At 45.5% G+C, this 17,051-nt stretch overlaps 1 protein-coding gene across 1 annotated transcript; it reads left to right on the top strand.

Moving 5' to 3' along the window:
- The first annotated feature begins 3,001 nt into the window (after positions 1-3,001).
- Positions 3,002-4,536, top strand: LOC109704305. Its single transcript, XM_020225060.1, has 2 exons — positions 3,002-3,025; positions 3,204-4,536. The coding sequence occupies exons 1-2, from the start codon at positions 3,017-3,019 to the stop codon at positions 3,675-3,677; spliced, it is 483 nt and encodes a 160-aa protein (XP_020080649.1). The 5' UTR covers positions 3,002-3,016; the 3' UTR covers positions 3,678-4,536.
- The last annotated feature ends 12,515 nt before the right edge of the window (positions 4,537-17,051 follow it).

The following is a 17,051-nucleotide window of genomic DNA, read 5'->3' as shown; positions in this document are numbered from 1 at the left end:
GGTGATCGATCACTTCCCGAAGTCGCTGAAGGAAGTGGTAGCGATCCTCCGGCTAGTAGGAGTGCTTCGTTGAATGAAAGCATACCCTTGGAAGTCGGCAGTTCGGACCCTCCATTGCGTAGAAGTGAACGTGGACATATTCCCCGTTGACATTTTGAGATCGAAGGGGATATTTTCATGTGTACTTCGCTCGATGACGATGAACCTTCTTCTTATAAAGAAGCTCTACAGACGTCAGCTTGCAGTCAGTGGATGGCTGCTATGAAAGATGAGATGGATTCCATGAGCAAGAACCAAGTATGGGAATTGGTTGACCTTCCGCCTGTGCGCAAGTCTATTGGAAATAAATGGGTTTTAAAAATTAAGCGCAAGGCGGATGGATCAATCGATAAATACAAGGCTTGGCTCGTGGCTAAGGGCTACACTCAAAGGCAAGGGGTAGATTACAACGAGACGTTTGCTCCCGTTGTGAGATTTGCCTCCATTCGTTTGATTCTAGCCTTGGTGGCACTCCTAGATTTGGAATTGTTCCAAATGGATGTCAAGATAGCTTTTCTCAACGGAGAATTAGCAGAGGAGATCTATATGGATCAACCTGAGGGTTTTGTACTCAAAGGTCAAGAAGACAAAGTTTGTCGTCTTAAAAGATCCATTTATGGTCTCAAGCAGTCGTCGAGACAGTGGTATTTCAGGTTTCATGAAGCCATCACCTCTATCGGTATGTCCATGATAGAGGAGGATCACTGTGTATATATCAAGAAAACAGAGAATGGGATTTTGTTTCTCTCTCTATACGTCGACGACATATTATTGGCTGGAAATGACATGGAGTTAATCAATACCACTAAGGAGTGGTTGTCTCTCAACTTTGAAATGAAAGACATGGGTGAGGCGAGCTATGTGCTCGGAGTAAAGGCAATCCGTGATAGCTCTAGAAGGCTTCTTGGTTTGTCTCAAGAATCTTATATTAAAAAGGTTCTAGAGCGTTTTAGGATGCATCATTGTAAACCCGTTGATACTCCAGTGGAGAAGAATCAAACTCTGAGTCTTGATCAGTGCCCTAAAACGGATAAAGAGAAGGAGCAAATGAGTAAGGTACCTTATGCGAGTGCAATTGGCAGTTTGATGTACGCTATGATGTGTACTCGGCCTGACATTTGCTTCGCTGTTATCTTGGTAAGTCGTTACCAGAGCAACGCAGGACCTATAGCGACAAATAGTGTTGGTCGCAAAAGACCTAAATTTTTGTAGTGACTCTTACTCAGGATACTAAGCATGCAAACAATGAGCAGAGTATAATGGAATAACATGGGTGCAAGGCTTAATATATACTATGCAATAGTAACAATAGAAGTGTAGCACACTGGACCTTCGCAAATTGCGAGGTTTGAGTGACTGGATGGGTTTCGAGCTTTTCCACACTTGGTGGAGGGTCGTAGAATGTTTTCCGACCTAAAAAGTTCGAAAACCTGAATTCTGGACGAGTCCTGAGAGTTTTTACTCTCGGGGACCGGTCCCTGAAAGGAAAGACCGGTCCCCCAGTGAGAAGTGTTGCGGCAGCCCTGAGGCAACCGGTCCCTGGCTGGCGAGACCGGTCCCCGAGCGCGTCTACGCAGTGAGAGACCGGTCCCGCGCAGGGAGAGACCGGTTCCCGAACGTTAGTTTCTCGGGTTCGCAGCGAGAGATCGGTCCCTGCTAGGGAGAGACCGGTCCCTCTGGGCGAAAACTGCCCAGACCGGGCTGTTGCAATATTGGATTTTTGAGGGACCGAGTTGGATTTTGTTACAATAGAGGGTCTATATGACCCATCCACTCTCTCTTCACCTCATTTCTCTTCTCTCAACTTTCTCTACACTCTTGATAGAGAAGAAGAAGAAGGAGAAGGGGAAGAAGGAGGGAAGAAGAAGAAGTTTGAGAGCTACTAGTGGACTTGGAGCATCTTCCTCACCCTATTTTCTTCATTGGTACTTGGTACTTAGACTTGGAGCTTGCAAGAGAGGAGATCTTCACCCTTTGAGCTTGGATTGAAGCTTCTTAGAGGTTGGTAGCCCTTTCTCTCCATCTAGACTTTGGATTTGAGGTTTTCTTGTGTTGGAACCCTAGAATGAGATTTTAGGGTTGATTTTGGGGCTTTTTGATCTAGGGCTTTTGGAGCTTGATCACTTGGATTAGAGCCTTCCTTTGGGTTGGATTGGAAGGGATTTAGCTCTCTTTTGGAGCTTAGGAAGAGATTTTGCACTAGAGGTGAGTTTTGACCCTATTTTTGAGATGGTTAATGTTTGATCCTATAGTTGATCGTAATGCCCGTGTATCTCTTCGCTCAATACTTTTAGGGTATTTTGAGACTCGTGGACAACTCCGTTCGGCGAATCGAAGGAGCACGCGATGGTTCGGTGGGTTTGACTAGCCACACAATAAGAAAATCTCATAGTTGATGATTTAAGTATTATAAAATAAAAAAGTATGCATATTCTTGTTATATGTATTTATTGTGAATTTTAGAATGCTTAAAATGCCTATGTTGCATATAGTAAAATTTTGGGCCTCTAGGTAGTAGAGAGCATACATGTGTGAAATAGCATTCTGGTTGAGATTTGAAACTAAGATCCCTATTATGAAAATGAACCTTGCTTTCATGCATTTAGCTTATTTGCTAATTGCGACATTAGGGATTTTTGGAAGCCTAGAGAGGCTTGAGGACTTAGACTATTTGAGAGATTGGGCCAATGTCATAAAGAGGCATGGGCCCGGGCTAAAGTGAACCTTGCTAGTATTGTTTTTCTAGGATCAATTTAGTGATTTATTGCCTAGTTGTAACCTAGGGCTCTAAAGTGTAAGTTTTGCTACTAGTAGTGGTATCAGAGCGAGTTAAGAGCAAGCAAAGAGAGAGTCTAGGACTGACCTAGGAGACCCTAGGACGGTGAACCCTAAGGTTATAGGTGCGTGAGTGGAACGTAAACCTATACGGTGGCGGAAGTTGAATTGATTGGGTCGAGTTAGTAAACCTCTAAGACGGATGTTAGAGGTGGATTCAAGGTTCTGTTTATTCTCACACGAGAGTGTTCATGTTGGATGCATACAATATGAAACTGAGTGGTGAGAATAGGCACCCTGGTGTGACTTTCGCCCGATTGAGTCGTGTTGTTTCGCTCTTGCGGCGAAGCTAACAAGTTAAGGTGATTGACCAAGTTCTTGTGTTTCAGGAGCTAATGGCACCAATGAGACACTACGTGCGTAGATCCGTTCCGGCACAGCCTGCCGAGGTGCCAGAACAAGCTGGATCAAGTGAGGCGCAAGAACTGCGGGCGCAGATGACTGCACTAGTTGGCGTGGTTCAGCACCAAGGGAGGTTGATCGAGCGGCTCCAGGAGTGTTTGGAGCAGCTGGTAGCGGCGGCGACCGCGACGACGACTGAAGGTCGTGGTCTGCCCGCATCCTCGATTCGCGTGCTTAATGCGGCTGAGGGTGAGGGCCTGGCAGCGGTTCCGATGGCGGTACATTCCCCGTCGGTTAGTGTTCCTCTGGCGGCTTCGGGTCCTACGATGCTCGATGCTGCAGCTGGGGAAGTGAGACAGGAACGCGAGGCGTTCAAGGAGAGTGGAGTAAAGAAGCGACCTGGCGGTAGTTCGAGGGGACAGTTTAGTTCCCAGAAGCCCCCGAAGTATCGGGTGAGGTAGTCTGATGGCTATGGGCCTAAGCGATGTGTGATCTGCGGTGGAGAGCATCGCGCAGGAAATTGTGAGCATAAGGCGGGACGGTGCTTCAGGTGTGGTCGGGCGGGGCATATAAGTCGTTACTGCCCAGAGGGAGCGTCGCCTGCACCGTTTGTTACATTCGCCTCAGTGCCTCCGAGACAGTTGGCTGGAGTTCCGCCGTCTACCGTATCGGTGGGACGTACGATGGCGCCGCGTCAGCTTGAGGTGACCCGGTCGGCTCCGAGCGGTCGAGCAGTTGCAGCTCAGTTAGAGGGACCTGTTGAGGTCGAGGAGCGTGACATCATGGCAGGTATGATTTAATTGAGGCAATCATACGTTTCTGCATGTTGTAGACTTAAGAAATTGTATGCGTTTTCTTGTGGTCATTGGCTACTACTTGTATGTGTTACTGTAGTAGGGACCAAGTGGACGGGTTAGCGTAGACACCCGAGCGTGCTTATGCAGTGAGAGCGTAGCGCCTGCTGGAGCAGGTAGCGAGCTTGATGGCACTAGCAAATTGCTGGTGGCGATTATTGGGCGAGTCATGCTCGTGTAGTTAGTGCGCTTAGGCAGAGTTGCCTAATGCCGGGCTTGTGTGGAGCGCTCGAGCGTGGTTACTCATAGAGTGCGGTTGTTGACTCAGCCGGGTGAGTGTGTTGGCAGTAGCACTGTAGCATTGCTAAGTGCGAAGCGGGCCATAGATCACTCGTAGGGCTGGTGGCTCTTACTAGGTGCTTAGGAGCCGAGAGTGGTGCGTGCAGCTCTATAGAGCATGTCGTGTAGGACGACGTTAGCGGGTAGTGCTTAGGGACGACCCGTGCCTGGACCATTTGTGGACTGTGGAGCCTGAGCCCATTGGGCAGGCACAGTCAGCTGTGAGTGACAGCGCCCCGATACCTACAGGTAGGGCAGAGTTTTGGTCGGGGCGGTAGTCCGAGCTTAGACCCGGAAAGCGTGGAATGCTATGCGTAGGTCGTGTGACCGATGATGCGCCAAGTTTGAATGTGACCCAACCCGAGGACTTGACGTGGTTTGGGGTCTTGGTTGCTCCTGGTTGGAGTGTGTGCGAATTCCCAAGTGAGAATTTCGCCCGGTTATGATTGGGTCTGCGATGCGAGCGAGAGACGCTATGCGTAGTTGCGACAGGTTTAGGCGCCGGGCCTACGTAGTATTTGGGACCGTTGGTCCACTTGTGGAAGCCGACGTAATCGGTTTAGCCGATGGCTCTGTGGATGTCACGCCCCGCGACCAACCGCTTATTTGGACCGGGTCGCGGCGCCGACGACAGACCGCCGAACGGACCGGGAATTCCCCTGTACGCGGACAGAGTCTCCCCAGTACGTCCAAGGCGTCGCAATCCAAACAATCAACGAATGTTCCAACAAGGAACGGATATCAATCCAGATTGCATAAGGAAGTATCAAATACATATTCTACTTGCTATTACAAGCATTCATTGTTACAACCACTCTTTACATCACAGTTTCAGTTTACATTTTTACTTTCAAATTACAATCTCACTATTACATCAGAGTTTACAAGTTTGATACATTTTCTTTTCTTGTCTTCTAGACCCCTAAGCTAGATTGTCTCAGGGTACTGCTACCTCGGTCTCTGTGGTGGGGCGCTATCTACTGAGCTACGCCCTCGCCTCGCGCCGCCGCGCCGCACACGAACGACCTGAAAACCCCAAAACAACGTGGGGTGAGAACTAACTCCATGGTTCCCAGTGGGTACGGCCACCCAAGGGAAAAGCTCGACCGATAGGTCCGAGGAGGTACTGCAACATGTTAGTTCAACAATATACAACAGATATATATATTCAATTGAAATACATGCCATGCCTCACAATATGCGATATGCAAATCATGCAACAACTAGTAGATCATTAGAATTCTACTTTTACTTGGTCACTTTAGCTCATAACTTTACTCTAAGGTTTCCGTTACCTTAGGATCACAACACTAACCACTAGCTTCTAAGGTTTCTATTACCTTAGCTCAAGCCTCTATCTCTAGCTCATAAGGGTTTCTCTACCCTATCATAGCTAACCACCCGACTCGGCTTCGAGTCAATCATCTGCGGATAGTCCGCGCACTGGCTGCTCAACAGCCTACCGCACTCTCTCTGACTGAGCCTCCTAGCGGCGAAATCGTCGCACACGCTGAACACGGCTCGAGTCACAAGACTTGACCACCGGTGGCGATCGCGTTGCACTTACCCAGCGTGAGCTCGAGACATGACATACCGTCTGGCGGCGAACGGGTCGCACCACACCCAACAACGGTCATGTCAGACTCAGTCACCTGGAGGCACCCGCATCGTACTTACCCAGCATGGATTCAGTCTACTCTGGCGGTCTGATCCTCAAATGGCTTAACCATCCGGCGGCGAAATCGTCGCACAAATGCCACGACAATGGTTCAAGCCCCGGGCGGTGATCTCCATATGATCGCCCCCAATCTAACCTCGGTACAAAGCTCGGCGGCGAAGTCGTCGCACGAACGCCCTAGCCCGTACAAGGAACATAGCAAAGTCTTGGGATTCCGGAATCCACTTACCACAGGTCGAGGGTTCATAGCCAACCCTATACTGTCGACCTAGCTCAATCTAGTGGCTATACCACTATACTCATCAACCTAGGTTCCAACACTCTAGGTTCTATGTCCACATCACTTAGCCTAGATACACTTGCTAGGTTCTTATCATCTTTGCCTAGATGTCCATTTCTAGGTTTACTAGTTTAACCTAGGTTTACTGACACTAGGTTAAATGCCACACACCTAGATTGCTCGACTCTAGGTTTACTAATCAACCTATGTTCTTTAACACTAGGTCAGATGCCACTCGATCTATCTGACAACCTAGTTGTCCAATCAACTCTATTTACACTAGAGTTATCATGTCACTTAGCTCTCATGATGCTACTTTGCATTCTCTACTTTAACTATAATTATATACATGCTATGCTCATTATGCTCTCTACTTAGCATTTCCATCTATGCATAATTAGTACATGCATTCTTTACATCGACTAGCATTAATTACTTAGCATGCTTTCCATTTAGCATTTGCATCTTATGTTAATCATGCTCTCTACTTAACATTTACTAGGATGGCTCTATGCATCATTATTTAACATGCATTTACACTATGCATTATTATCATCATGCATTCCAATTACTTGCTTGCATTATTTATTTATCATGCTCATCATGCATTCTTTATTTTACTTGCATTTACTCTATGCATATTTATTAATGCACCATTTAGTCTTGTCTACATGCATATGCATCAACATGAGATTACATTGCTAAGACATAAAGGGCGACCTAGTCGCTTCGGTAAGCACAACCCACCTTAACTTGCGTTCCGATTGCTTGTCGACACTTACAATCGGCCTCCCGCGGCACTCGGCACCCGTTTGGGCCCGATCTCTTGCGCGACTTAGCAAACGACCTCCGAATCGCGATCCGTCTTTTCCGGTGCTTATTCCTTGACTCCAAGATGCTCCGGTTCCGATCTCACGATTTTTAGGCGCTTATCCCGCGTGCTGCGGCTATCTGTACCAGAACTGACCGTTTCGTCAATAACTTCGCGTATACTCGTCGGATTGTCGAACAAAGCGTTTCAACGCGTTCGTTAGGTCCCCAATTAGGTTTCCAAGCGGTCAAAATAGATCAAAACCCCATATGAGCAAAATCCCTCTTTGGGATGCCCTAACATGACATATGCTCAATACTTTGGATTTGATCTATAAAACAAGCAAAAGAGAGCTTGTTTATCATCTAGGAGCTCAAATAGGAGCATTCGAACCATTTATAGGGTGTTTAAAGCAAACCCTAGAAATCCACCATTAGAGCCTCATGAAGAACACCATGGATTTCATGGGTTCTTGGCCTCTACAAGGTTCTAGAGCTTGTAGGTAGATCAAAACCAAAGATCTAGGGTTTAAAACCCATTCTACAAAAATCTACCATGAGAGGCTTGGAAGCTTACCTCTCTTAGAGCTCCAAGGGAGAGAAGAAGATGAAGAGGATGATGATGGTGATGATCCTCTTCCTCTCCTCCATCTTCTCCTTCTTTTCCTTCTCTTTTTCTTCTTCTCTTTTTCTTTTCCTCTTCTCTTTCCTCTTCTCCGGTTTGCACGAACAGAGAGAGAGAGAGGGGCTGTGGGAGTGGGAGAGAGAGAGGAAATACTCTCTCTAATAACCCCTCATCACATGTTGTAACAATATCCTATTAAGCCCGTCTGTTTTTCCAAAATCTGCAACTCATCCTGCTGTTTCGGCCTCCTTGTACCGGTACACGGGACCTTGTACCGGTACAAGGCCTGGCAGACAGCCCAACCCGAGAGCTAGCTCTCTCGGTTGCGCAGGGCTTGTACCGGTACAAGACCCCTTGTACCGGTACAAGGCCTGGCAGCTCCAAGCCTTGAACTTCGCTGGTTGTACCGGTACAACCATTGGTCTTGTACCGGTACAAGACATCCAGAATGTCATTTTTGACTTCGTTTCCACTCTCTTTCGCGCCATTCGATACCAAAACCCTTTCAACTCTTTTTGAGCTTACTTTTAGCTCTTCCAACTGTGTTGGAATGCTAATTGGGACTTGTCCATTCATCTTATTCGCATGCTTTAGCCAATTTCGCTACAGCTCGATATTTCTTCCGAAACCTCGGGGGTTACAGTGGAGGAGCTGGAAAGCTCGAAGATAATGCACTTTTGATGTTGCACATAGCAAATGTGAGCATATCTAGTCTCACATCCTCCGAGGTGGGCCTTTGAACAGTTCTAATAAGTGAAAGGCCACTCCGAGGTGGGAAAGTGTATTGGAATTTCCGATTGCTCGATAAGTCGAGTTAAGGAGTGATTTGAGTTTCGGGGACGAAACTCTTATTAAGAAGGGGAGAATGTAAGGTACCGGACTTCTAAAATCATGAGGTTACGGTGTCCATTTGGTTGGAGAGCCATTTGAATGATTCCGGTAAGGTTGCGGTGTAATGTAATATACCGGATTTAAATATAAAAATAGAAATAAATAAAAATAGTATGAGATACTATTTTATTGAATTTAGAGAAGTGAAATATAAGTTGGGAATGACCCGTGCTGAAATCGGAATTAAAACAGAAGATTTAGAATTTTCTGTTGGAAACGGGGCAGATAAATTAGCAGAAAATGCACAGTCTCAGAAAATTATGAAAATTGGCAGAGATGTCAGAAATATTTTTATGAGGCTAGATTTAAGGTTTCATATTTTTCTGACACCCATAGAGTGAGAAATAAAATCCGAAAGCTATCTGATAAAGATTGCAGTTCGGTACAGTTTTCAGTGACCAAACGGGGTCGAAACTGAATCAGTGATCGTCAGCTTGTTAAGTTAAGTAAAACCGAACATGACTGTCAAGTTTGAGCTCAAACGGACATTCAGGGAGCTCCGGCGAAAGATATCAGATTTCAAGCTGCCCGGGATGAATAGTGTTTTGAGGGGTGTTAATTATAAGAGAAGCAGCAGCTTCTTCTTCTTCCCTCAACCGTGCACACCCAAGCATCACACGCACACACGCATGGATTGAAGGAGAGAGAAACTCTCCCTCTCTCTCTCTAAAGCTCCCTTTCTCTCTCTAAATCTCTCCCAAACTAGATGGATTTTGGTGGAGATTGAAGCTCAAGGGTGGGTTTTCATCAACTTCATCTTCTTCCTCTCCATTGGAGCATGCTTTGAAGGTAAGCTTTAAGAGCTTTAATGGCATTTCTCTATTGCTTGGGTTTTAAGCTCTAGAAACGAATTAGTAGCTTTCCTAGATGCTAAGTAGATGAGTTCTGCTTAGATCCTAAGTTCTAATGGTGGATTTTTACCTATTGAAACCTAGAGCTCCAAAATGAGGGCTTTAATGGTAGATCTCTAAAGATAGGTCCAAATGCTTTGGAAATGATTTTAGTGGAGCCCATTGATGCCTAATAGATGATTATTGCATGAATCTAAGGTTGTAGTAGAGTATTCTTACAATAGTTGAAATCTAGGGCTCAAAATGGGATTTTTATAAATTGTTGGGTTTGATCTCTTTTAACCCTCTGTTAACCTAATTGCTAGGTAACGAAACGCGTTGGCGAAGACGGTTCGGCAATCCGACGAGCCGTTACAAAGATATTAAAGAAACGGACGTTAGGCTTTGTTTTCGCCTGGAGGGCCGAGGCGACGTCGTAAAATCCTGAAAACGGATTTGAAGCATCGGAACAAGAAACCGAAGACCTTTAATTTTCGGATCGCGGATCGGAGGTCGTTTGGTGGTCGCGCACGGATTGGGTCAAGCCGAGCGGCGTGCGCCGCGGGAGGCCGATTGCAAGTGACGACAAGCAATCGGAACGCGGTAAAAGGTGGGGGGTGTCATCCCGAAGCAATCGGGCTTCTCCCTATGTCTAAGTATCTCTATCTTGATCAATTATGCATATCGAGCTTTGCATTATAAGGTGCTAGATGATAAAGGTATATATATATATATATACATATTGCATGCTTCTTGAAAGAGTAATGTATTGGGCTTAGTGCTTATATCTAGCATGCTTGAGGTTTATATATATGTGATGTGAAACTCTATAATGAGATGATAGGTGTGGATGAGAACTTAGTAATGTATTGGCTATTGCATTGGAAACTTTAAACTGTCATTGATCAAGTTGCATATTATGATGTTGCATATAGGGTGTTTAGAAACTTGTATCTATATTTGCATGCTAGTGTTAATGTAGCTTGCTAGATATAACATTTGAATCTAGTATGCATGTGATTGGGACATAGTGTTGTGAAACCCTATAATGACAAGATTAATGTTGATAGACTCTAGTTGAATGAACACCTAGTGTTGTATTTAAAACATAGCTTACAAGTGGCATTGAACTCATTGTGCTAAAAACACATATGACTTGAACTAGTAATGGATTGGTTGTTGTACTAGAAACTCTAGTTAACATTGATCAAGTTGCATATTGGGATATTGCATTATAGGGTACTAGTTGGCAATTGTTACATGTCATGGCATGCTAGTGGGAGTGTAGTGTTACTTGATTAATACTTATACCTAGTATGCATGAGATTGGGACTTAGTGTGGTGAAACCCTATAAGGGCATGATTAATATGGATTAAACTGTAGTTGAATACATTAATCGATCAAGTTGCATATTGTATTTATTGCATATAGGTGCTAGATGGTTATGGTTATTGCTTATATATGCATGCTAGTAGCTATACATCTTGATGATTGATCCATTATCTAGTATGTATGATGATTATATGATGAAAACCTATAATCAAATCTAGACCTATAGAGATGATGATGCTTATGTTGCAAAGAACAGTATGATGTAACTAGTGTTTGATATAGTCAAACTGACATGGCACTAGTTATAGAAAACATGATGAGTGGCATGATATGTTGATGACCTTGATAGAGAACATTAGGTAGTTGAGACACGATGGAGATTGGATACAAGAACACCTCCTGATTCATGATGATATACACTTAGAGGAGGTTTGATGCTCGTCGATTGACATTGCTCAATTGCCTGTCTGCGCGCTTGGTGGGTCGGCTTCCCCTCAAGTTGTGCGCTCTCGAGTGTCACGTAGAGAGGCACCCTGGCTTGCTGCTCTGTATAGCCGTTGTTATCCGCAGGCGACTTCGGGAAGTCGCAGGCTAAGCATCCCTGTCGGAGGTTTGATATGGAGCCTTGCTTGTGAATCCCCTTTGCGTGTTCACTTTGAGATGTTATCATATTAGTCATACTCATTATTGTTGTTCATGAAGCTTGCTTCCATAGTTGTTGTTGTTGTTCATAGTACTTACTAAGTGTTCATAGTAGCTTTACTTAGCTCATGCATCATAAATAGCTATTCCTTCACCTATGAGAATTTGAGTGGAGTACCCATGACCTAGTAGGCTCGATGATCGTGAGTCGGCAAAGTGCGGGTAATCTTGCCTAGGACCTGGAGATGTAAGTCCGGGCAAAGGCGCGACCTTTGCCTAGGACCTGAGATGTTGGAGTCGTGCGAGGGGCGGGGTAGCTCTTTGCCTGGGACTCCGAGATGGGATCAGACGCTTGAATATGAGTCAAGAGTGAGACAAGAGTGAGGTAGTTCTTCACCTACTAGATTTGAGTATCTTAGGCAAGTTAGCCTAGCGGATTGGTAATAACATGAATAAGCAAAGAGTATTCGCATTCCATACCTTGAATTAGAGCACTAAGTGCATGCATAACTAAGTTGTGTTGTATTTATTCACTGTGAAGCGCATAGTAGCATGATGGTAGATTATGCTAGATGATGTTCCATGCAACCTGGCATTGATGGTCATAGTAGATAAAGAAGTAGTATTCCATATACTTTCATCTATCTATCTGTGCCAACTTGGACCTAGTGGGAAGATCGGCGGAGTCGCGCGCCGAACCACTGAACATATATATAGTTCCACCCCGTGTGTTTTTGGGTACAGGAACCCACGAGACTGGACGCGGCAGATGATTCCGCGGCAAGGGCTTAGCGGCCCTATGTGCTACGTTGGTAGAGATGCTTTCCTATGGCATTAGTGTTTCACAGGATGTGCTTCCGTTTATGGGCCCCGAGTTCCGCCTATTTGGCTCGATTCGGGCTCCGTCGACAAGACCGCCGAAAACGGACAGAGCCTTCGCCCTGTACGTTCTTAACCGAACAATCTAAACAATGCAATAGCAAAGGTTCCAAAGCAGGAACTGAGCAAGTAGTAGATTGCATATGTATCGAAAACATAAAGTGCAAACTATCTATTACCAGCAGATCACTCTCAGAAATTTTTACGATTTACAAATATTATAACATAAGCCTTTAAATGATACAATATTAACAGTAAAGCCATTTCATCTCGACTTGAGTCCGTTTAGCGACCTTCGGATCAGATACCCTTTCGTAGGTTCTTCCGAAAGATCCGATTGAGCTCAAATTGCAGGAATTTCGTTTTTACTTAACAAGTCCAGCTGAAATTTTAACATTTCAGTTTCGACCTCGTTTGTCACTGGCGAACTGTCCCGAACTGTAACCTTATCAATGACTTCGCAGATGCTATTGTCCTCTCTACACGGTGTCCAGAAAAAATCTAGAAACTTTCAAATCTAGCCTCATTAAAAATTCCTGACATCCTGCCAATTTTCATAATTTCTGACACTGGGGGTGCATTTCTGCTAATTTCTCAAGTCCCGGTTCTTTACGAAACAATTCTAAATTTTCGCTTTCGCTCCGATTTCACCCAACACTCAAATATACCAAGGGACCTTCAATAAGCTACCAATTTAAATTTGGAGCAATTCTTTCATTTGACATTATTGAGCGAATAGCAATAGAATCGCTCCAATTTCATTACAGCTGCTCAGAAATTTCTACCTTTTTGCACTCACGCGCACTGAAACACTTGCAAAAACCCTTTAAAGCACACCACTTGCTGTCCAAAACTTCACAATGATTCGGAATACCTACAATTTATGGCCTTACGGCCTTAACTAATCTTTTAATCAAAGTTAGCGCGGAAATCCGAAAATTCTCTATTATATTCGTTCGCCGCCCAATTGCGCCGAAACACTTATTATCTCGCAGAATCATTCACACACATCACAAATCACCTCGAGATGATGTCCCACTAAGCTCAATACTCACTTTGATCCCCGAGATTCAAAGTTACATCGCAATTCCAAGTTATTCCATATTACATGCCTCCCGTTAACAAAAAGTTTCGTCGCCGAAACTAGAACATATACTATCTCACTGCTTAAACGGATGAGATAGATCAATATTATCCAAATTTTCGCATCTTCATTCCCTACTATACTGACTTTTCCAAATGGTTCTCTACGAAGCACTTTGTTCGCATTTCTCAATCTCAACTCGTCATTGATGCTTATTTTTTAGGCAATTCGACTAATTCATCATAAGGACCATAGGACGCAACCTTTGCTTTCCACGGTCCGACCCATAAGCCCTTGAGTAGGTCCAGCTATAGTCATGAACGAGTAAACCAAACCACAATCGGTTCATAAGTACCGATCCGATTCTAGGGCGATGCCTAATCTTAACCGGCCGACTTAAATGCCTCCGCTCGCAAACGTAGACCCAATTAATCAATATTGGGGACTTCGAAATCTCATTGGAGAAATCGCACACGACTCCAACGCAGGAGCAAACAAGACCCCTAAACCACAACAATTCTCGGTTGGGTCCCTACATATGCACTCTGTGTGCATCACCGATTTCACGTCCCAACACTGTCATTACCACGTACCTGGGTCTATGCTCGGACTACCGTCGCTGCCCCCAAAACTTCCGCCCTAGCCTGTAGGTATCGGCCGCTATCTTCTCACAACTGACTTATGCGCGGCCAATGGGTCCAGCTTCCACAGTCCACCAATGGTCACGCACGGATCGGTCCTCCAGCACTACCCCTAACGTCGTTTCACACACACTCCATCTGAGCCACAACGGACCCCTATCGCTCCTACGCCGTAGTGCGAGCGCACCAGCCCTACGAGTGGACCTCTGCACGCTTCACACTTACAATGCTAAATGGCTACTGAGTTTGTCTGGGCGACTGTTGGCCACCGTTTGCACTCGAACGGCTGAAACGAATCTCACTAAACGAGGCACCCAACCCCGAGCCTCAACATCTACCGCGTGCTATACGTTCATCTTAGTATTCGCAATCTCTGCCTTGCACCAACACACGACACGACCCATTGACCTCGATTCGAACAGATAATGTTAGGTCTACGTCACCGTACGCAAACGCAACAGTGATCTATTTCACAGTCGATCACTAGAACAACCTTCAAAATGCTCGTCTTACACGAGTTCTCTCGACTATTGAGAACGACTAGACTCTCGTGATCAGGCAATTCGCAATTAGTTGCGAGTTAGTCCATCATTACCTGATCTACTTCTATACGCGCTCTCACCACGCCGATTTGCTAGTGCTCTAGGACTCTACCTTTCCACAAGTACACTACACATTCACAACACAAGCAATGTTTGGTTCTTCGATCCTTAATCTGTTCCGTTGATCATACTATTCTCAGTAACATCAAATACAAGGACAGACGAAGATAAATAATACATGCAATCAACCAAGCTTAACCATAGTTAAAAATACATGCTTTTAATTAACTGCATACCTATCAAGCGTGCCAACTGTTCAGCAGTAGGTTCGCCATCCATATGGAACGCTTATCCACGGCCACTTGCTGTTCGCGCGAACCCACTGATTGTCTATCCTCCGTTGCTCTCTCAAACCGTGCCACAGGTGGCAACACCCCGAGGCTGTCCTGGAGAGAAAATCGTCTGCCAATTATACTATCACTGCAAGCACTCATAACCGCGGGTTGTTTCCGTGTCCACATCGATGCACTTTCCTTCGTGCACCAACGTCGTGCCAGTGGGAACCACCACAAATCACTACATACTTGACATATGTCGGGTAGAGGAGATGTCGAGAGAATGCAAAACTGACCTGTTCATCTGAGTTACCGTAGTGCTTCACATCGCTTAACATTCCTCAGATCCGCTGCTCTTCCGGCACGAAAGCATTGCCGTTGCCATTCCATAGGCCCCGATCCAAGACTTCACAAAACTCTGCACTTAAGATTATGCAAGCCGCTTAAAATATCAGGCGAATGTCGCTCGAACAAAACATTCACTCGATCTTGTCATCTGTACCACATCGGGACAACAGAACTCTTCCACGAGACGGGAAGAATTCTCGCTCCATCATCTTCACGGAGCGATCTCCTTTGTCGTATTTTGAAAACCTGTCCTGCGCCAGCTTCTCTTTTCAACTATCAGGGAAATAAAGCAGAGAGATTAATTCCGAACCGTCCACCCATAGGGGAACATTTAGGTTGATCGATTTCTGTTTGATGTTCGTCCGACCCACACCTTGCGATGTGCAAACAAAATGCACGCTAGCGTACCTTGTCCGCTCCACCGTGTACAAGTCTCGAAAAATAGCTCTCTATGGAGTCCGCCAGCGACTGCCATCAGTCCATGATCTTAGTCCTCTCCCATCAAACGCAGGTGGATCAAACCTCTTGCAGACATGAGAGCGACTAAAGCACGCTCCCTTTAGCTTCTTCCTCGAACCAACAGCAGGTCGGATCACCCGACCCCCGACGGGAATGCCTCTGCGCAACTCCCGCTCGTAATAACCAAGCCCGAAACGGTAAGTCCAACAACTGATGATACTGTTTCTTGGAGTTCTTTAATCTCTCTTCTTGACGCATGCAGCGCCTCCTGCGACGCTGCGCCAATTCATCCGCTTGTGTGCCTGACCACTCCCACGAGTGTGTCAACTGCTCCTGAAGCTCCAGCCCGCGTTCCTCGTTTGCATCGGGACACCACTGTCCATCCCGCGCCGATCTAACTCGAAATCGTCCTGATCGCGTGCCAATCGTTCCCCTGAAACAGCCGACACGACAACTCAGATCATCCTCGACCCTTTGGCCCGAATACGAAACAATTAGTACAGACCAAATCGGGCGAAAGTCATGCAAGAAGCTTATTCCCATCCCTCGGGTTCATGTTTGTTCGACCCAACATGAACTCACTGGCTGAGAATAAACTGAACGCTTGAATCTACCTCTTAATATCCGTCTTAGAGGTTTATAAACTGACCCAATCAATTTACCTTTCGCACACCACGTACAATCCTGTCCTCACGAGCGTAATTCCTTACGGTTACTATCCTAGGTCCCTACTCCTCCTAAAATCGTTTCTTTTATTCTCTGTGCTGCCTTTTATCTCTTGAATACCCAAGTGTAAACGTCAACGCCCCAGTTCCGCCTATTGGTCGGATTTCGGCGCCGTCGACAACGCCGAACGGACAGAGCCTCCCTGTACGTTCCTAGCGTCACACATCAACACATCGCAATAGCATAGAGTCCAAGGACACGTAGCAATAATGTAGCTTGCATATTATCAGAAAACATTAAAGTTGGCAAACCTATGGCTATTACCGCATTCATCTCAGAATTTTTTACTTTCATATTACATAAGGCCTTTTAATTTATCAACTTATACATTTTTACTACAATCGAGTTTTTTCAATTGAACTGAGCTGAACTTCTCAGGGTGTTGCTATCTCAGTCTCAGTGGTGAGGCCTATCTACGAAGCACGCCCTGTCCTCGCGCTGCCGCGCGCCGTTGTGCAACCTGTACCCCAAAACAACACGTGGGGTGAGAACTATATAATATAGTTTCCCGTGGGTACGGCACCCAGAGAAGACTCGACCCCCAGGTCAAAGGAGGCAACAGTAGGTTAGACAGACAATAGAAAATAATATTTAACGAT

Source organism: Ananas comosus, unplaced genomic scaffold (genome assembly GCF_001540865.1).
Source record: "Ananas comosus cultivar F153 unplaced genomic scaffold, ASM154086v1, whole genome shotgun sequence".
Lineage (NCBI taxonomy): Eukaryota > Viridiplantae > Streptophyta > Magnoliopsida > Poales > Bromeliaceae > Ananas > Ananas comosus.
This window is presented reverse-complemented; position numbering and strand designations above follow the sequence as displayed.